Source organism: Pinus tabuliformis, chromosome J, assembly GCF_031772625.1.
Source record: "Pinus tabuliformis cultivar Carrire ecotype Pingquan chromosome J, CPIR1, whole genome shotgun sequence".
In the NCBI taxonomy this organism is placed as follows: Eukaryota; Viridiplantae; Streptophyta; class Pinopsida; order Pinales; family Pinaceae; genus Pinus; species Pinus tabuliformis.
This window is the reverse complement of record NC_142295.1, coordinates 1,501,787,592-1,501,809,898: the sequence shown is the minus strand read 5'-3', so window position 1 is coordinate 1,501,809,898 and position 22,307 is coordinate 1,501,787,592. Positions and strand designations below refer to the sequence as shown.

Genomic DNA, 22,307 nt, shown 5'->3' with positions numbered 1-22,307 from the left:
CCTTACTTCTGTCTGTAACTACCTGACTGTAGGAGGGAGCAGCACTCCCCCCTGCGCGTCCCGCCATGGTACCCAAAGTCAAAACCCTAGCGCCAACTTCAACCCTATCTCAAGTCGCAAACTCTCTCACCAAAGTAGCTTTGCAGTTTCATCTTCTCATGAAAGCATTTTTCACACCACATTCAGTCTAGCACTCTCTCACACATAAATTTAAAATATAACATCAAAATAATCCACTGAAGGATTAAAAAGAAAACATATTAATGTTTAAAAATTGTGTTGTCAACATTTTTCACCCTACATTAACTGCTAAATTTTTAAAAATTTGTGTTGTTGTTTTCAACCATTTACTAATTTTGATTTACTAGTGTTCATATTATGCATCTCAGCAACATTGAGCTGGAAATTACACCCATACAAACCCATGTCACGTAATCACATGACTGTGAAACAGAACATCTCCACATGTAATCATCACTAGTCTGAATTATGGGTCAAAACCACTTAATCTACACAACCTTCTAACATTCAAAGAATTACGTGGCAGTAAATATTTGAAAATCACTCGTGCTTGCAGCCCATCTTCAAGATATCTAATAAATCAACCCACCAATGCCGTAGCATAATTTGAAATTTGTCCATCAAATTCCATTCAATGGAATATAAACTGCATAATAAATCAGCATCCAAATGATTGAATTTCTTTTGCATTAAACTAACATCCAAGAGTTCAACAAAAAGTAAACTTTTAGAGTGGTAGCAGTAAATATTTGAAAATCACGTGCTTAGGGCACACGTTCAAGATATCTAATAAATCAACCAACCAATGCTGTAACAAAATTTGAAATTTGCCCGTCAAATTCCATTCAATGGAATATACACTGCATAATAAATCAGCATCCAAATGATTGAATTCCTTTTGCATTAAACTAACATCCAAGAGTTCAACAAAAAGTAAACTTTTAGAGTGGTACGATACCACCATTGCTTCCCATTTTCTGTTGTTTCTCATGATTCACGTGCACTGGCTTGGTAAAACCAATTAAGACAAAAGAACTAAAACACCACTGTATCAGCATCCAAATGATTGAATTCCTTTTGCATTAAACTAACATCCAAGAGTTAACAAAAAGTAAACTTTTAGAGTGGTACGATACCATCATTGCTTCCCATTTTCTGTTGTTTCTCACGATTCACGTCCACTGGCTTGGTAAAACCAATTAAGACAAAAGAACTAAAACACCACTGTATCGAGCATTGTCCCAAGTGTTTGAACTATGTTTGAAGACATCAGATTAGAGACATGCTCTTCTAGGTGCTTTTTCGCATCTTGTCTGCCAACATTTGCAATAGCCAGCTTTTCAGGAGAGAGCTGATCCTCTTCTTGTACAGCTTTATTATACTTGATTGCAAGATCAAGCATTTCCTGCATATAGGAAAAATATTTGAGCCGAGATGATAACATACATACATATAGATAAGAAGACTGGAGATGTTGACTAAAAGCAGATCAATGTTCTCTTTAAATCATGAGTCCAAACCTGCACTGTCTGTTCATTAGTCTTAGAATGGCAATCAAAGCGTTGCAGAGTCAGACCATCAGTCCATTTCTTTTTGTGTAAATTGAGTAGCATCTTTTCTTCCAGTTCATTTTTCCGGTAATTAATGGCAATAGAATAATAATGGCGATTCAACCCATGAATCAATGCCTGTATAACCGATATACAAGACAGCACGTTTAGAACAGAAAAAATATAATAATCAATCTGAATTGTAAAAACGTCATAATGCTACCAGATGATGACCTGGATAGATGGCTTATTCAGATGCCCAAGATTTGAAGTTGTTTGTCGAGGCTCCTGCCCAAGCATCATAGTCTGGGGATTGATTAAGCGGAATGCATCGATCACAACCTTCCCCTTAACACTTTGAATAGGATCAACCACTACGGCAACTGCCCGTTGATTGAGAGCCTCGAAACTCTGCACAAAGCATTAAAGTTTATTTTCCTCGTAGAAAACTGAGACAGCAGTTTACAAATTTGGAGAAGAATAAATGTTCAAAGATTACTCCTTTGCTTATGGTACTGCTTTACATAAAATGTTATGAGCAACTTGGTTATTACTGCCACCAGCATAACAGCTGAGTGTGCGAAAATGCCCTTTACATAGGATGACTGTTAAACCCTACTGGCATATACAACTCGTCCATAGATATTTTTTATTTAATCTATAGTGGCCGAAGCGCTTTCAATCTAGGTGGAAATAAACCACATCCAGATCACCATTACTTCAACATGAAAGCCAGTTATGCACACCTCCAAAGATCACAAACATGTCCTAATTACCTGTTGCGTATTTATATCAACACCTGAAAGCCAGCATCCAAAACCTGGATGCGAATGGTACCACCCTACAACCATCTCTTGCCTGCAATCACCACGAGCTAGATCAAATAAACTTTAGTCTAAGCAAAGCTTTAAAATCTATCGAACTTTAACTAGTTATGAAAGCTTAAAGACGAGTATTTTAAAATTTTAATCATAAAATAATAGCTTTTGAAGACATGCAACAAAAAAATCCTGACTCTCAGAATGAACAACTAAAAATCACCATTTGGAGGTACACTAATTCTAGGACTTGACCCACAAAGGGTCCCCCATTGAAGATTGTGCGAATGATACGGAGAGTCAATGCCTAAAATAAGTTTAATGTAATAATATGTAATCTAAGTTAAAACTTCAGGTTCAGGTTTATATTTTAGTTGTTGAAAAGCATGAAGTAATCACCCTACTAACAGCCTTACCCAACCAATGATACATTTAGGATGTGCATTCCTTAAATTGGAAATAGAAGCAGACATCTTTACAATACATGTAAACACTGGGGCCTTGGTCAGTTAATAGATTTTTTTTATGAACCAAAATACAAAACACAATTCAGCATTAAATTGCAAAGTTTCAGAATCTAAAGCACTTCGACAGCTAAATTTCTTCTCAAATTTTTCATATAAAACAAATAGGAGCAAATGTAAACATCGTCAAAAGAAATTTACCTGCCAGTCTGCTTAAGCATGTCAAGCATGTTTGTCTGGAAAACATGGTCAACTGCCTCTACACTGACTCCAGTACCACTCTGGGGCATGGCAAACACATCCACAACTCGGACTGTGTACTCGTCAACAAACTCGCCAAGCATCAGCCCCATGACCTCCATAGGTACTCCAGCTCTACCTGATTTCCAGTCGCATAAACAATATCAGCATATGGATAATTACTCTGGCTTTCCCAACACTTGCAGTATGGAATTAAATTGTAGCATTATCAGATTCAGCTTTCTACTTTTGAAGTCTAATTATATTCCAACATGCTAGTAACATTGTAACACATCAGGCTCCTCACTCAGGGCACATGAAATACACCTGATTAAAATGAAATAAGTGCCACTTTACACATTCCACCCAGTTTTCAGGGTGGGGAGCACAGGTGCGAGGATACACACAAGGGGGGCATCTGGGAGAACCCCCAAATGTTAGGGAAATTAGGGGAGATGGGGGGACATCATGGTCCCTAGCATAGTAGTTCCCATCTCTAAATTTATAAAAATAAAATAATAATGATAAAATCCCAACAATAACAAATCAACCCATACTGATTCATTATTGTTCAATCCAGTGGAAATGCTCCTGAAATCTTGAAAACTGTTAAGTCTGCTGAATTCTGAATGGGATATGAAATTCTACTTTCTCCATATGAAGACATTGGAACCACTCTCAAACATCCTGAAACAATTAACGCTATGAACCACTCTCAAATATCCTGAATCAATTGACCATAATGTTAAAAACTTAGGTAAAAGTGGCAATCTCATTTATCTTACCTTTTCTTTAAGAATCTAGTATTACCATTAATTATCAAGGTCATAGACTCCTCAAAGCTCTATCTCCTACCTTCGTTCTATCTTCATGGGTTGCTGGACAAAAAATGTTGGGGAGGTGGTGGGGGCCGCACACACCCAGTTATTCCTTAGAAAGCAACCCCCCGCCCCAACTCTCTCTGGGGAATGCCTGGACGCCCCCCTCGCGTAGGAGGAAGATTTTCTAAGGAATGCCTAGGCACCCCCCTCGCGTAGAAGGGGGATTTTCTAAGGAATGCCTAGGCACCCCCCTCACCCAGAAGGGGGACTTTTTGGGAAATGTCTGCACGAGGGGTCACCCACATGTCCTCCTCTTGGGGAAACATTTCCCTGAGTTTTCCCCAAGGGGAGCATGAGGAAACATTTCCTCAAGTTCCCCACAAAGGGGAATGGGGGGGAAATGTTTCCTTGTGTCCACCCTGAGGGATGCCTCCCCATGGAACACTGCTTTACACATAGATGTAATTAACAAATGAAAAATAAATTACATGTCTTTTACAAATTCCTTGAAATCTCATGATGTGCCTTAAAGAAACTACCATAAACAAAAATGTTACATGGAAGATTGCTGCACTAGATATGATGCACGTAAAAAGTTTTTATAAAGTGAAGACACACACAAAATTCTCTGGAAGAATTAAGACACAAGTGAGTGTCTGTTGCATATTATTAAATCCCGCAATTGCTACCACAAAAAAGTACCATAGCGAAAGAATAGATAGATTTATTTAATTTATGATAGATATTAGTGAAGTTTATAAAATACCCTAATGTATGAACATCCACTAATCAAATCATGTTACAAACTACTTGGCAAAAATAGTCAATATTTCACAGTTTTCTACATCACCTGAAACCAATTTCAAGGGCAGAACAACGTGATCATGATAACAGATCGCAATATAATTTTTGAATCCATAAAAGCTTGGCCAAGATCGGATGAAAGAAAGCAATGTTCAAAATCTTGTGGCAAGCCGCAAAACAATAAAACCCTTTATCACAAACATACCATATTACATACACTTATATCATAAACACGTCATATTACATACATCTACTTTCTGATAAATTTGAATTTTGAACCATGAATTTCACTGTCTATGTAGGGAATCGGAATACGTGGATGCTATGAGGCATATGTTTTTACTATTAAGCTTGAAATTGCTAGTTTTGGATATCCATCTTCCAGATTGAGCTTGGGTAATGTTGAATATATGATCAGTACCATTGTAACCAACTCATGACTAACTCCTTATCATGGAGGTGCTTGGTCATTGATAGTTAGGATTTGGTGTATAGCAATGGACAGATTTTATGTAAAGGGGGAACAATACCTCTTTTGTTATCAAGATGGAATAAAACTATTCTGGTTCTTTTAAGCTTATGAATATGTGACTATTCTCTTGATGTTGATGGGTAATATGAATAACATGGGTTACAGACACTTTCTCAATCTGGGAATACTGATACTTTCATAGCTCAGTTTTCACCACATCTGGGTAGACTCTAGAATGCCAACATTTTAAGGGGCATTCTCTTTTGAACTCTGCCACTCTTCCATACTAGGGTCATGGGATACTAGCAGGAATATGATTTTCAAGGTTTTAGAGGATGTATCAGGAATGTTGTAGAGGTTATTTAGCCTTGAGTTTCAGGTGATGATCTGATTTTGAAGACTTCACGAGTCCATCTAATCTCATTATACTATCCCCATGATGACTCATAAACCAACAATTTGATACATATTTCATTACCTTGCTGAACAGGGTTTTATTCTTCTTTGCATGAATATATGCTTCACATTGAATGAGAATTATTTCGGGCAGCATAGGAATTCTCTTGATAATGTTCCATATCTTCTCAGCCCTGCTCTTGTTTTTATGGGACTTATTTTCAACGTTAATGCATGTTTAACATAGCAATTCAGTTACTGGTGGGTTGCAAAATCCTGGCAGTTTTGCAGCTTGCAGATAATTTCAGGTTTGCTGACCAATGGCCACCACATCGTCAAATGTAGCTACGGCAGTCTCAATATATGATACTTGTCAACCTGCAATTTGAGTGTAGTAAGGTTTCATGCTCATTACAGATGAATGGCCTACTTAACAGGTGATAACAGCCTATCTTGGCCTATTTGTACTGATGTCCGCTTGAAAGACTCAGTCTACCACAAGTAGAGAGCAGCAATGTTAACGTTGGAGACTCTATTCCACCTTACAGTTCAAGTCCATCTAGAATCTCGTTATACAATTGATGGACTTTCTCGTTAATCATAAATGACAGGATTAAACAGCACAATGTAATTGATGGAGAGCGGCAAAATATTTAGGAAGCAGTTAAAAGATCACTTGTGAAACAAACCACAGACAGGGCTCATACTAAATAACTAAATTTTTGACAAGTCAGCTACAACTCCAGTGCATGTCAGACTGGAGCATCACTTGGGAATTATTTCAAGGAACATGTGAATCCTACAGTTTTAGAACAAACCTCTTTCAAATGACAAAACATTGATGAAGTATTCTTAGTCAGAAAAGAAACCCTCAGTCGACATTTGAACTAGAAACAAGGACGTTGCTTAAACACATCTTCCGCAATATTAATCGAGTCAATTTTTGTAGATAATGTTCACCCTAGAGTGACAAAATGCATGATCCTTTATCAAGAAATAAGCAAATGTATAAGACTTAAGTCAAACTAGAATATTTAAACATTTCTCCTATCAGTGTTGTTTCTGAATTCGTGGCAATGGGGTATTGAAAAAGGAAAGAAAGGACTCCTATTGCAAAGGCCTTTGCAAAACCTCATGTCAGTAGTTAAATTTATCAGCTTCAAAAGGACTATTGTTTTCTGACAAAGGAAGGATATCTGCAGATAACCTGAAATTATTTTTAAAAGCAACGGAACTGCAATAGGCTGAAAATAGTGGCATTCAAGACTCAAGTATAACTGAACAAAAAGGAAAGTTTTTTTTACAAAGTACAGGAGAGAAATCTACAAAAGAATAAATAAATATCTAAATTCCCCACGGAGAGTGCAGAGGGCTAGCAACTCAACCAAACTTGGGATGAGGGCGGCAGGTGATAAAGAGGGAGGCAGGCTGCCGTCCATCTGGCTGCTTGCATGCTTGATCATACTCTGAATAATGGGAAGCAAGCGAAGGCGACATAGGAAATTTGCAGGGCACCTAAGCTCGACAGTGCAAAGCCTAGGAAGGGTACACTTGGCTTGGATCCTGAACTGTGGAAAAAAATTGGTATTCATTATTGCAGAAAATTGTGATAAGCAAACACATTATGCCAAGAGGTGGCCAGCTGAGGAATAGTTTGTAAGCCTTGAAGGAGGCCACATGCATATAATCAGTCAACCATGGAAAACAGAAAACAGGGTTGGCACTGATGGTTTGATAAAGCTGATCCATGGAACTGTTAAGGCATGGGAGTCTGGCTTTTCTCCTTGGCAGAACGTTCTTCAGGCAGATCACTCCAGCCTCTGGACCAACTCGTAGCGTCTTCAATAATTGCAGCTTTGGGCTTTTCATTATCCCAATCCAGAACTCCATTCCATTTTTAGAAATTCTCATCAATGCTTGGAATTTTGTCTCTGGTTTTGTGGGTTTCTGGTTAATTATCCCCTCCCCAGGTTTAATTATCCTCGAGGGTCTAGTTTTTTTCTGTGGGTTAATCTCACGCCTCTCCCCTAATCTCACTTCCAATCTCCTCTGTTTCCCTTTCTTTCTGTTCCTCACGAAGTCTCTCTGGTCTTTTTCTCTCTTTTGGGTACGCTCTCTCCGTCAACTTTCTTCTTCCACAAGCCTTGGTTTTGCCCTCCCCTACTACCCCCATGTTCATTCAACTCACTCGAAGATTACGTTTTTTCACCCTGCTCTCTAGAGCAGACTCACTATGTAGTTCCATCCCTCTGTTCTATTCCCTTTACCATGATCAGACGTCAATCATCAGCACCTCAGCGCAGCTGAAGACAGGGGCGACCTAGTCTCACCCCTCTTTCTGGTCACAATCCATCATCGGTTCACCACGCACAGGCCCAAGCAGCTATTAGGGCAGCCATGGAACATTACAGGGACACGATCCCTGCAGTTGTCCAAAGAGCTATTTCAGATGTGGAAGAACAGGTAAGGTAATCTCAAAGATTTGTCCCAAACAGACACATAGAACAGGAAACCTGGGAGTGGATTCCTGATGTTGGGAATTCCACCACGGCTAGGACCACCTCCTACACGCAAACAGTCAATCTGTACTGGCACATAAAACCTTGATGAGAAGAGTCCTCACTAACAAAGGCAGACACACAGAGAGAGTTAATCATATGCATGGCAAACCTATTTGAAAAGGTTGACAAACTCAACAGAAAAGTCACACTTCTTGCCAAGAACCTGCTGAACATGGACTTTTCCTCATCTGACACTGACAGAGAGCCACAGCCATCAGGCCCAAAGGGCACTCCTGCAGAATGAAGCCCGTGCAAAGCCAACACTGTGCAGCAGCACTCTACTATAATATTATTTTTATGTTTTTGAACGTAGTATTTACTTTTTATGTTATGATTCATGAACAGTTGCAATTTCTGTTTATCAGACTCTCAGATAGAGAACAACATGAATTAGAAAATTTTGAGTTTATGCTACTGGTATGGTTTCCCAAGTGGCAGACCAATAGTGAGAACTGTTAGTTTTTGTAACATCGGATGTGTTCTAGCCTTGAAATTTTGTGGAGAGGCTAGAATACATGAGATCTCCAAAACCCAGAAATAGTTTCTGGAAATTCCACCTAGAGACGACTTAATTAGATTATTAGTCAATTTTTAGATAATGGTGTGAATCTTCTAGAAACCCACACGAATCGACTTCTAGTTAATCTTAGCCATAGATTAAGATCTAATCTTGGCAGTTGAAGTCTCAACAGAGGATTATAAGAAGAAAGTCGATGGGGCTTCGAGAATACACTTGCAGAGTTCGATTTCGCTGAAAAAACGATTTCCAAAGTAGCAGTTGTGTGTTGCCGGAAGTGATTCATTGAGGTCGATGTAGTGAGAGAGGGACAAAGATAGTGAGGCCGGAGGAAGCTTTTCCAGTTTCGGCGAGTACATTGCAGAGAGGCAGTGCAAAGCCCTCTAGAGGAGATTTCCATTTTGCTGGGGAGAAGACGAGACTCAGTACCAAAAGCTAGATAGAGGTTCTAGAGGCCGGGAGAATCAGTTTCCCAGACAGCATTTGGCGACACAGTGAGAGATGCAGTTCTGAGCCCGTGGGACACTGCGTAGAGGGAGCAAGGAGCAGATCAATTCGAGCTGAGGTCAGTGTGGGATCACCTGTGGAGTGAGAAATTTTGCTCACTAGTTATTATTGCCATTTATTTCTCTGTTTGGATTGCTAGTTTAAGCATCCATAGTTTGTAGTTTGTACTTAGATTTTCACTACTATATAATATTAAAACCCGCACCGGTTTTCCCAAGTTGGGTTCTTCTGAGGACTTAGTCCAAAAAGAATTGTGTATTTTGTGTGTGTGCATCTATTTCTTCCAACGTCTTTATTTCTTCCGCAGTATTTATTTTGTGAGGTTGCAGTGTATTTGTTTCGATATTTGTCGTAGCACACAGCAAATAATTTGTTTAATTAAATTAACAAATAAAAGAAATAACATTAGTTGCTACAATAGGATTCGAGGTTGGCCAAATTTTCACATGGTATCAGAGCTAGGTTGCAAGCCGGAGAGCTCAGTAGCAGAAGGGAAGAAGAATTTCGTAGCTCTGCGTAAGCAGCAGTTTGAAACCCTCAGAGGTAGCGCAGTTTATTGGTCAAGAGGATCAATTGCTTGAGGAAAAATCAATTTCTTTGAGAGAGCGACAGAGAAATCGGATTTCTCCAGTTCGAGGATTACCAAAGCCATAGGAAGCAACCAGTATTTCCCTTGCAGAGCAGATCTCTAGCTAGACACAGTATTTTGCAGCAGTTGCTAGTGCAAAATAGCGTCAGGAGGAAGAAAAAGCACACACTGAGGTAAGTTTTCCTTTGCAGATCAGTAGTCGTTGTGAGAAGATTTACTCACTCCAGCAGAGAGTACGTAGAGCCTAGCAGCAACTAAGCAGAAGAGAAGAGGAGGATTTCGACTTGTTATTTTTAGATGGCCACAGTCGGACTACAAGATCAAGACAAGTTGGACGGTGCTTCCAACTATGTCATCTAGAAGGCAAGGATGTCCTTCCTTATAGATGAATATGTCATGAAGCCATTCATAGATGCAGTGGCAGTTATCCCCACAAATGTAGATCAGTTGAAGGAATACCAAAAGGAGATGGTGAGGGCAAAGAGGTTGATTCTTGACGGTGTTTGAGATCACATTGTATCACACATAGCGGGCCAAGGAACAGCCAAGGAGATGTGGGATACGCTTTCCACGTTGTACCAAGGCACTTCCGAGCAGCAAAAGATGTACTTGGAGGAGAAGTTGAGATGCACCAAGATGCAGAAAGGGGAACGCATAGACCCCTATCTCACCAAGATTCAAGAGATCCAGGATCAGCTGTCAACTATTGGAGCAGCACCTCAAGCAACAAAGCTAGTACGATTGGCACTCAACAGTGTCCTCGAGGAGTGGCAGGTATTCCTCCAAAGCATTTTGGGCAGAGAAACTACCAAAGTGGGACAGGATGTGGATCGATTTGCAGCAGGAGGAGTTGAAGCAAGACTTAGTGAAGAGCTCCATCAGTGACCGCAGCAGCAGGTTGAAGCAGGGGAAGGAGGAGGAGAATGTGGCCCTCAAATTGAAGGGTCCCAGTCAGGGACAAGGGGAGCAGCAAAAGAAGAAGAAGTGTTGATTTTGGGTAGCATCGGATGTGATCTAGCTCCGAAATTTTGTGAGGGGGCTAGAATTCATGAGATCTCCAAGACCTAGAAATCATTTGGAGAAATTCCTCCCAGATGATGAGTTATTAAAATAATTAACATTTTAATGGGGTTCCTAAGTCTAAACTTAGGAAAATAAAAATATTAATGGGTATTAATAAAGATATGGGTGAGAAGCTTCTAAGAGAAGAGGATCAAGTCTGTTTTAATCTTAGCCATTGATTAGGGACTTAATCTCGGTTGTTGATTCATCAACAGGAAAAGTATAAGAGAAGACTTGAGCGTCATTTGGAGACACACCGAGCAAATACTCAGTAACCCAAGGGAAATTGATTCCCAAGGAGAAGAAGTTCGATTTGAGAGGGAGAGTAGCAGGGTGAAGGAAGAGGAGGGTATCAGCATCAGTCAGAGACTGAGGCGATGCAGAGCATCTAAGAGACAACGTAGAGGGAAGATCAGAGAGACAGCACAGTTGGAGACGCAATCCTCACGTAGGCTGGCGGAGAAGTGACGCAGAGGAGGGTAGAGGGTCTCCAGGGTGTCAGAACTTCTCCAGGAGGAGGAGAAATATTGTCTAAAGCGTTTCTCTCAGAAGTGTCTCAGTATTTTGTAGAATTGTTCCTTGTAAAGAGATTGTTGTTGAAGATTAATAAATAAACCCTCATCTACTGCACTGGTTTTCCTGCATTGGGTTTTTCCGGGGACAATTGTCCAAAAATAACTGTGTTGATGTGATTGATTTTTGTGCTTGTATATCACTGTTATTTTTCTCTATGCTATTATGTGATAATTGCAATAGAATTTATTTTAATGTTTACTAAAGGGTTTTGTAAATAACTTATTGTGGAAAATAAGTAGGAGAAATAAATCAATTACTGCAGTAGAATTTCGTGTTAGAAATTTTCACATGGTATCGGGGCAAAGATCGGGCAACAGGATTAAAGAATTTGCTATGCGTCAAGAGCATGATGTCGGGTCATCAACTCAGAAGGACACGTAGATCTCCAGAGAAAGAAGAGAGCATGAAGAACATGGATCATGATTATTCTATGTTAGCTTCCAGACTGGAAGAAGAAGTCGCTTGCTTAGCGAGTTTTGCCTCCTCTAAGGTTTGGTATATAGATAGTGGAGCTTCCTGGCACATGAAAGGAGTACGAGAATGTTTTTCGAATTATCAGGAAGAAAGGATAAACTTCCAGATCACCATGGGAAATAAGTAAAAACGCACCCCGGTAGGAAGAGGCATTGTAGTCTTTCAAACAACAGCAGGGGATCCGCCTCGAGCAACCAATGTGTTGCATGTGTCGGGATTGGGGATGAACTTACTCTCTGTATCTCAGCTTAAAAACAAGGGCTATGATGGTTTCTTCATTAAGGAGAAAGTATATGTCAAACACCCAAGTTGGAAAAAGAAGGCCCAGATTGGAATCAGAAGTAATATGTTGTATAAATTACAACTAGAATCTCCAATGGCATTAATAGGCAGTAGTGGGGAAAAAGATTTGAATGAACTATGGCATAGGAGGATGGGACAGTTACACCATGGGGCTCTAAGAATTCTCGGAAGAACAGTAACAAGAGTTCTAGAGTTGAGTACCCTACGCAATCTCTACGTCACCTTTGTTGGGGGCTGCGTTGCTCTTCCTCCTGACCCTCTGCTGGCTGGAAACTTCGACTTATAGCCTCCCGATCTCACACCCCGGCTCCCGGCTTCAGAAACTCGATTTCCTCAGCAGGAATTCGATCTCCCTTAAGGCCTTGCGCTGCCACTGTGTCAACTCTGTGTGGGCTTGCGTCAGCTCTGTGTGGGCCAGCATCAGCCTCTCTAGACTTCGTTCTGCCCTCTTTGCCTTATACTCTCCGACTAGAAAATTTTCCCTTCGGATACTATCCCTACCCTCACTGCAAAATATTACTTCAAATTCCTCTCCGACGGTTGCTCTGCTTCAAAAATTTGATCTTCTGATCTTCACTCGATGTTGTTCTCCAAGTGCCCTTCAAGCCTCTTCTTATATCTTTATGTTGGACAACCAACAGCCCAAATTAACTTCTAATCAATGGTTCAATTCATTGTGGATGATGCTCGTTTTCTTCTAGAAGTTTCACCCACAGTTTAGATTAATACCCATTAATTATTTTAATTTCCTAAGTTTAGAATTAGGGACCCATTAAAAATAATTAATTATTTTAATAAAACTGTCTCCAGGTGGAATTTTCCAAAACAACATCTGGATATTGGAGAATGCATGTGTCTAAGCCTCCCTGCAAATTTTGAAACTTAGAGCACATCCGATGCTACCAGAAATCAACACTCCCTCTTAGCGAGGAATGTGCTCTAACAATGCACCCTGCTGAAGCACCACTCTATTCTGTAACATCTTTTTTTGCGCTGCTGATGTCTGACATTCTGTCCACCAACTACTGTGCAAATGTTGCATTTGTACTGATGCTCACCCTCCCACTATCAACATTGCATCCGTACAACAACTCCCTCTCAATTTTGCATCCGTGTTGTTGCTGGCACTGCCACTGCCAACACTGCATCTGCATTGCAACCTTCTCCAACTGTTATTGCTATTGCATCAGCGACAGAAAAATATCCCAAATTGTTGAACTGGTGTTCAATGTGATGTATCTCGTTGCTAGAGTTCTCACTGTTTAAAGTCTCTACCTGACCCTCTGAAGCCTTTGCGCTGCTGCTGACTCTGCTCTGTGCCAATTGCACTGCTGTCAACTCCAGCTCTGCGTTGCTCAGTCTCTGGCGCTCCTAGCCACCGCAAGTGTCACTCCAGCACTCATTTGCATCGACTAACCCAGTCCATCCTACTACTACTGATATGGGCTCTCGTAGCAAGGTATTGATCTAAGAGGAGGACTCCTTAAGGATCCTGCCCATCTGTAGTTCTTTCGAACTACAGTTCTATATCACCCCTCATTTGGGCGATCATCGCAAAATCCTCCTCAATCTGTGCGGATGCAGCATTCAGATCATGCTTCTCGTCCTTGTCCTTCTTCTTGAGAGGACATTACATAGCGTAGTGACCAAATTCACCACACTGGAAGCACTTGATCTTTGAAACATCTTTCTTCTTCTTTTGTTGCCCCTTAGATGCGCAGGTTGCATTCTCATCCTCCTCCTCGAGCTTTGACCCACTGTTGTTGCTGCTACTATCAAGCTTGCACTTGATTAAGTCTCTCCTCATCTCTTCCTGCTGAAGAGCAGCCCACATTCCCTTCCAGTCTGGTAATTTCTCCCTGCCTGGGATGCTCTGGACAAATACTTGCCACTCTTCTGAAACTGAATTTAGAGCCAGCCTCACCATCTCGATAGGTTGTTGAGGTGTTGACCCCACACTGTCAACTCGTCACGAATGCCCTGAAGCTTTGCAAAGAACGGATCAATGTGTTCCTCATTCTGCATCTGCGTGGATCTCATCTTCTGCTCCAAGTACATCTTTCGTTGCTCAGAAGATTCATGATAGAGCGTGGACAAGACATCCCACATCTCCTTGGCAATCCCTTTGCCTGAGATGTGACATACTACATGATCCTTCACTCCGTCGAGGATCATCTGCTTGGCCTTCGCCATCTCTCCCTTGTACTTCTTGAGCGGATCTGGATCCGTGGGCTCAACTACCACACTGTCGACGTAGATCTTGAGAAAATGTTCATCCAGAAGGCACGACATCCTTGCCTTCCAGATCACATAGTTGGATGCACCATCCAACCTATCCTGATCTCTCAATCCATTGGCTTCCATCTCTGCCAATCGAAAAAGTCAAATGACCTCCTCTCTCCTGTTGTTGCTCAGCGAATGAGAATTTGAAATCCCTGGCTAGGAATTCTTTGAGGAAGAAATTCCCTCAAGTGTCTCTCTTCTTCCTTCTGGCGTCTTTCTGCCCAGCAACTGCGTCCCACCAAAAACCCCTCTTCGTTGAAGCTACTACTCTGTTGCTCCCTCTGTCGCTGACAGATTTCGATTTGGAAATCCTACCTGTCTTTCAACTCACTCAGAGAGATTTACCACGAAAATCTTGCCCTCCTGGCGTGAACTGCGCAATCCCTCTGGGGATTCGATTTCATACCTCTACAAGAATTTTGAACTCCTTTCCTCCTTCAGCGTTGGGCTCTTCCGGCACTGCTCTCTTATTCCACCTACACCTCTGATACAATGTGAAAATTTGGATGCCCAAATTCCTACTACAGCAACTGATTACATTTCTCCTATTTGTTAATTACTTAACCAAATTATTCATTGTTTCCTACAGTAAACACTGAAACGAATATACTGCAGCCTTCACCATTTAAATAAAATACGGAGACAAGAAACTGAGCAAGAAATAAATACACAACACATCTACATAATTGTTTTTGGACAATTGTCCCTGGAAAAACCCAGTGTGGGAAAACTAGGGCAGCTGCTGGGGGTTTTATTATTAAGCAGTAATAACTCTGAGTACAATTATTTGGATGCCCAACTGGCTATCCAATACAGAGAGAAACTGGACAAAGCGAAATAGTGAGATTCATTTTGTCACTGGAAGATCTGGCTCTGATCTGCTGGAAGTGAGCCTCTGCATCCCTTCTACATCAACCTCTACACAGAATTGCGTCAACCCTACGCATTCTTTGTGTCACCTCTACTAGGGACTGCGTTGCTCTTCCCCCTGACCCTCTGCTAGCTGGAAACTTCAACTTTTAGCCTCCCAATCTCACACCCAGACTCCCGACATCTGAAACTCAATTTTCTCAGCAGGAATTTGATCTCCCTTCAGGCCCTTCGTTGCCACTGCGTCAGCTCTGCATGGGCCAACATGGGCCAGCATCAGCCTCTCTGCCCTCTTTGCCTTGTACTCTCCAACCAAGAAAATTTCCCTTCCAATACTATCCCTACCCCTCACTGCAAAAAATCACTTCGAATTCCTCTCCGATAGCTACTCTGCTTCAAAAATTCGATCTTCTGATCTTCACTCGATGTTGTTCTCCAAGTGCCCTTCAAGCCTCTTCTTATATCTTTATGTTGGACAACCAACAGTCCAGATTGACTTATAATCAATGGTTCAGATCATTTTGGCTTGATCCTCATCTTCTTCTAGAAGTTTCACACAAAGTTTAGATTAATACCCATTAATTATTTTAATTTCCTAAGTTTAGACTTAGGGACCCATTAAAAATAATTAACTACTTCAATAAAACTGTCTCCGGGTGGAATTTCCCAAAACAATTTCTGGGTATTGGAGAATGCATGTGTCTAACCCTCCCTGCAAATTTTGAGACTTAAAGCACATTCGATGCTACCTAAAATCAACATGGTAGAGGAAAAGGACCCAATAAGGGAAAGGCAAAGAATAAGGAGTCGACCTCACAGCCAAGGAAGAAAGACTTAAGCAAGATCGAGTGCTTCATTTATCATAAGCATAGGCATTATGCATCACCGTGTCTAGACAAGAAGGGCAAAAAGCAATAGCAACAGAAGCAACTGGAGGCCTATGTTAGTAGCTTAGATGAACATGCTCGCTAATGAATTTGAGAAGAATTTTTCAATGGTCTTGCCTTTCTACCAACATAGTTCCAAGGGATAATTTGTATTTTGAAAAGTAGTGCATCTCAGCAATTGACGTCGACCCAAGAATCTTTTTCCAATCTAAATGAGCAAAATTCAAGTATTCAAGTAAAGCTTGATGACAATACCAAGTATCCTGTAGTAGGAGTTGGTACCATTCCCTTCCGACTCCAATTAGCTAACTCTTTAGATGTTCATGTTCTATTTATTCTAGGTCTCAAGAACAACTTACTTCCAATTTCAATTATGGAGGATAAAATCTATAAAGTGAGTTCAAGAACTAGAAGATCCTCATCAAGTTGAACAAATCTAACGTACAAGCAACACAAGTGATAGGGGTTAGGTAATGCAATCTATACAAGGAGTTGTGGTATAAGAGAATGGGGTAACTGCATCATAAGGCGTTGCCTACTCTAAGGAAGAGAGTCACAAGTCTTCTACAGTTTAAAATTAAGCAACAAGGAGTATGCAAAGGGTGCACGCTTGGCAAGCATGTCAAGGTTACTTTCCTAAGCAATAAACATAGGTAAAAGGAAATTCTAGACCTAGTTCATTCTAATGTCTATGGATCAATGTCAATAGCATCAATCTTAGGAAGCATGTAATACATTTCCATTATTAATGACTTCTCTAGCAAGAATTGGATCTACTTCTTAAAGGTTGAGGATGAGGCCATGAGCAAGTTCGTGAGTTCGAAGCTCTGCTTGAGAATCAAACAAGGAAGAGGATCAAAACCTTGATATTGGACAATGGGATTGAGTATACTCCCAGGGTGTTGGTTTCTACAAGGAGGCAAGATTCAAGAGGGAGCTAACTATCCCATACAACCCACAACAAAATGGAGTTGCAAATTGAAAGAACCAATCCATCAAAGGGGTTGCTAAAGACATGAATCATCACCAAAACTGGCCAATGTTTTCTTGAGCAAAAGCATACAACATACAAATCTACATCTAGAACAGGTGTCCTCACAGGATCTTGGAGGACAAGACACTAGAGAAAGTATTCACTAGTGTGAAGCTAGAGCTAAGTCATTTCCATATTTTTGGTTGTCCAATTTATATCCATATACCTACAAAGAAGAGGATCAAGTTGGAACCTTCCAACAAAAAGGGTTTATTCATAGGTTACAATGAGACTTCAAAGGCCCACAAGGTCTATATTCCAAAGCAAAGGAAGACAACGGTAAGGAGCAATGTAAGGGTTAAGAAGCACCTTGCATCCATAAAATCCTATAAGCCTATTTGAGTGACATAGGATGAGGAGCAAGAAGCTCTAAAGGTTGAGCCAAGGTCAATAGAGACACCAATAGGTTTCAATACAAGAGAACAACCTTCAACTTCAAGTAAAGAGGCATTAGCACCTTACAATTCTATCAAGAGACCTTGAAGGATCATCCAGACATTAAGGGAGCTTAGAAAAATGTTGAGACTCTTAAGAGCACATTTAAAAAGAGTAAAGCTCTAAAGAAGTTTCCAAACTACATAGCACTAATGAGAAGCATCATAAATTCATAGGCTTCCATCTTTCTAGAAGTAGCAGACCAAAATGTTTGGAAAGATGTCGCGGTGGATGAGTACACCACCATCATGAAGAATGATGTGTGGGACATAGTGCCAAGATCAAATTAGAAGTCCATAGTGAGTTTTAGGGGCTCTACAAAATCAAGCATGTTGCAAATGTAAGCAAGGACAAGTTGAAGATGAGGTTTGTCGTGGGAGGGTTCTCCTAAAGAGAGGACTATGAAGAACATTTCCTCTAGTCACCAAATACACTTCCATTAGAGCACTTGTATTTAGTTTCATTTATGAGATGGAGGATACAACAAATGGATATAAGAACAACCTTCCTTAGTGGAATAATTGAAGAAGTATGCATAGAGAAAAACCAAGGTTTTGAAGTAAATGGGAAGGAGTTCCATGTTTCCAGAGTGGTCAAATGTTATTGCTAGAATCTGAAAGGATTTGTTATAGCCACAAGACTTCTTGAGTTGCATTAACCGTTGCTCGGTACTCTACTTTTGTTGAAGAAAGAACAATAGCCTATTGCTTTTTACAAGCCCATGTGACAAGTATGAAACCAAGACTCAAAATAGGGTCACCAACCCAATCTGAATGAGTGAAACCAACCAAAAAAGGAGCCCCCCTAAACTGTAATTTGTGAAATTTTTAATATTGTTGCAATCACTGGTTATTATTCACCTATCTAAAAAGATTGTCTTTTGCAATTTATATGCAGCAAATAATGAATGAAACACTAATGCAACTTCACATAAATTAAATCACAGGAGCTAAGAAAATATTGCGCACACAAAATAATGAACCCCGATATTTTTGGACAAATGTCCCTAGACGAACCCCAATGTGGTGAAACACAGTTCTGCAGATGAGTATTTTTATTATTCTTCAGCAATTTTGTAATTGAAAATCTCACAATTGTTTGTCCTAAATTAGCAAACCTCTGAAAATTTGTTTTCTTCACTTATGCTAGTCGATCTGACTTCCTAGATGAAACTTGGCCCCTCTAATTCAATTCGTGTTGGAAAAGATGGAGACTTGTAGATTAGAACTTACTTTCCTTATCATGATAATTACGTGTGATGTTATTTGGTTCTTTATTACTTCTTTATATCTCTTCATCAAGCAATTACCAAGACAATGAAGATCACAAAGAGACAAAGTACACAAGATATGTGAAAATTTCAAGTCTAAAATCCTATTGCAGACTTAGCCTTGCTTGCTTTTTATAACTTTACATTGAGTTAAATCCCTAACCCTATCTTCAAAGTGATTGACAACCGAGATTAGATCTTGCCCCACTTGAGATCAAGCACTGAGATTACAACATAATCACTACAGTAAATAATTTACTTTTCCTAAGTTTACTTTAGCTCAATAACCCAACCTAATAATTATGTGTTTTTCCTAAGTCTAACTTCGGCTAAGTTACAAAAACAACTTGCTCACACTAGAGCAAGTATCTAAAGAGATCTTGGGCGACTTTTGCATGCCTAGACACTTAGGCCTATGCAGAAGTACTTGCCCGAGCTACAAAAATCAACACTTCCTCTTAGCGAGGAAGGTACTTTTACCAGCTAGAACTGAGTTTGATCCTAAAACTACCTTCCCTACCATTTAGTCTAGAAACATCCTTGAAGACCTGCTTTCCTTGGCCTAGTTCCTAGAAGCCTCCTGCTCCTGAACATCTTGTAGGGTCATTTCGTACCAAAAGCCCTTAACAGATTTGGAGGAATTTGTCGACTACTACTCCCCTCGTGAACCTAAAGGCTAACTCCCTTTGAGCTGCTCAACCTTCAGAGCTACCTGTTCCTTGTGTTATCACCCTGTAATTTGAAGGTTGTAGGACAAATCACAAGAATGTAACATCAAACCAACTTCGGGATGGGAATCTAGCCCTTCCAATCCCAGAGAGGGCTCTCTCTGTAAAATTTATCTTTGTTGCTTGAAAATCTTAGACTAGTTATGATTGTACTTGGGTTTTGGGTTTTGATTTGGGTTTTGGAAGACTGATTGTATTCAATTTAATTAGCATCTATTGGGCAATGGAGTCAAAAGGTAAACTGGATGGTTGCATCAATTTTTCACAGAGTAAACTCAGGGCAAGTTAGGAATATTTACTGGATCTTTCAGAATAATAAGTGGATGATGGCAGAACAATGAAAACATTCAACAGAACTAAAGAGCAATTAAGAATTCTTTAGTGTGGCATTCAGTCAATCAAGCAAAACTAAAGAGCAGTCAAGAATTCTTTAGTGTGGCCTTCAGTAGAAAACATACAGATTGCAAAAGCAGCCAGAATAAGGTACTCAAAAGTAAATCCTATTCATCACATTTCTATTTTGCAATTTGGAATTTAGATGATTACAGTGAAGAGATGACAGTGAAACACTTTAACATAAGAAAAACATCACCAGTATTTAAGCCACAAGAATCCTATGAATGGTCTGCTTAGTATTGATGCTCCAGTGCTTTAAAAAAAACTTACAATGCTCCAACAGATCACTAATATTTCTGATCTCAAACAATCCACACCTAATACTTCAAAAGCAGAAGTATTTATACAAAATTTACAAAGTGTTTACAATAAATGTTGTCTCTAACAGACAAGACATTTTTAGACTATAGATGAACTAAAAAGCTCTAACTGCTGCAAATTAATAGTTCTGGTGGAATGTGTTGTGCAAATGTTGTTGTTGTGGAAGTGGGAGTAGGTAGGATGTGGACCCAAATTTGTGGTTGTGCTGGCAGATGAACTAGCAGATGCAGATGTATCTCTCTTTTTCTTAGTAATTCACTCAACTGCTTGCTGATCCTCTGACTTGATAATCTGAGACTTCCCTCACTGATAGTTGATCCTGTGACTGCCCTGTTGTTTTATCATCCATTAGTGTCACAAAATATTTTGGAAAATATATAATAATATATATATATTTGAATACTATTGCCAAAATATTTTAAATGAAATTTATATTAAATTTCTACAAAACCATGTGTTGTTTCCAATTGGTGATTTTGTTTTCTCTTTCCATGAATTCACAAAACCATGTGTAGTTTTGTTTCTATTACTCCTTCTTCTGTAAATTCATTTTAACTGTATGTAAATTCCTTTTACCCTTGTAAAATACCTGGATGGTTTTGCAAAACCATGTGTTGATTTGTATGGTTGGAAGAGTATTCTCACTTTACTCTTTTACTTTCACCTACAACATGATTTGACACCTGTAAATTGATTTCACCTTGATCTTCTATTGTGAAATGCATTTACATGAATGTTATCTTTGCTCTCTTGTACATTAATTTCATGTGAAATTTTCCCTTTTATTTTCTCTGATAAATTCATGGCATCCGTGAATTTTATTTCATGTGTCGCTATAAAACCATTTTACCTTTGAATCTCATTCCACAACCTTAGTCTCATATTGCCTGTAGCTATATAATTTTACCTCAAGTATGGTTTCACCCGTAGCTCTGAAATATTACCGCATTCTCATATCTTTGTATTTCACTTGAAATTAATCCACCCTATATTCCCGTAACATTTATAAGATTCAAAACCAAAACAGTTAATGGTTTATCGCACCGCTTTAAAGTGGTAGGTGGTATTATTTTGGAGGACGCGATATAACTTGGGGCTGCCATGTAGCAAAAAGGCGGGCGGGGAAAACCACTAATCTCGTGTGCTTTTTGAGTGTTAAGTGTTGGATGAGCTGAGTGTGCAATATGGAATTTTAACCGTTCATTTATTTCTACGAATCTCGAGGCAAATAAAAATGAAGGGGGTTTAATTCTTAGTGCGGGGTGGGCCATTGGTTGACTTTGCAGGGGGAAGAGGTAGTATAGGCTTGCGGGGAGAAATTAATATAAAGTCCAAAACTTTATATTAATAGGATTTTGTGAAGGGGTAAAAAGAGGGATTCCATATATATATATATATATATATATATAGTTTACTTTATGGGATTTATCCCACATTCACAAGGGAACATTCTTCATGATGGTTTATATAAGCCCATAGTTACATTGTGTTTCGACAAAATAAGCCCAAGGCTACCCACTTGTGCTTGGTGTTAGGTGTGCTAGGCTTAGGTATTGTGAATGCAGGTCGCATGGAGATGGAGCGGGAGCTAAGCTTTCGGGCTTATTTTTTATGCAAATTTCAATAAAATCCAAGGCTTTAAAACCAGAAGCTCTGCAATATATAACCTTTTTGTCACACAAACCTATTCTTAATGATTTGAAAGCAGGTATTCGGCTTATGCTGGGGTAATATTCAGATGAATTAACAAGGAAAGTGGGTGATAAAGCAGGAAGTTGAGTAAAGGATGATGCAAAATGGAGAGGAAGCGGGGCGAGTCAGCAAGCCAAAAGCTTCATCATGAGAGCAACAAATAATATTTGAATCATCAAATTTCTTATAATTATAGTACCCTAACACCCTATTCTCT

The 22,307-nt window shown here is 39.7% G+C and overlaps 1 protein-coding gene across 1 annotated transcript in view; it reads right to left on the bottom strand.

Moving 5' to 3' along the window:
- Positions 1–889: 889 nt before the first annotated feature.
- Positions 890–22,307, bottom strand: part of LOC149233120 (26S proteasome non-ATPase regulatory subunit 14 homolog) — a 68,723-nt gene continuing 47,305 nt past the window's right edge. The window contains exons 2-6 of the mRNA XM_089379701.1: positions 3,055–3,232; positions 2,348–2,429; positions 1,806–1,982; positions 1,542–1,709; positions 890–1,426 (exon numbers count right to left, since the gene is read on the bottom strand). Of these exons, the coding sequence (XP_089235827.1) occupies positions 1,235–1,426; positions 1,542–1,709; positions 1,806–1,982; positions 2,348–2,429; positions 3,055–3,232 (797 nt within the window). The 3' untranslated portion in view covers positions 890–1,234. The remainder of the gene's footprint in view (positions 1,427–1,541; positions 1,710–1,805; positions 1,983–2,347; positions 2,430–3,054; positions 3,233–22,307) is intronic.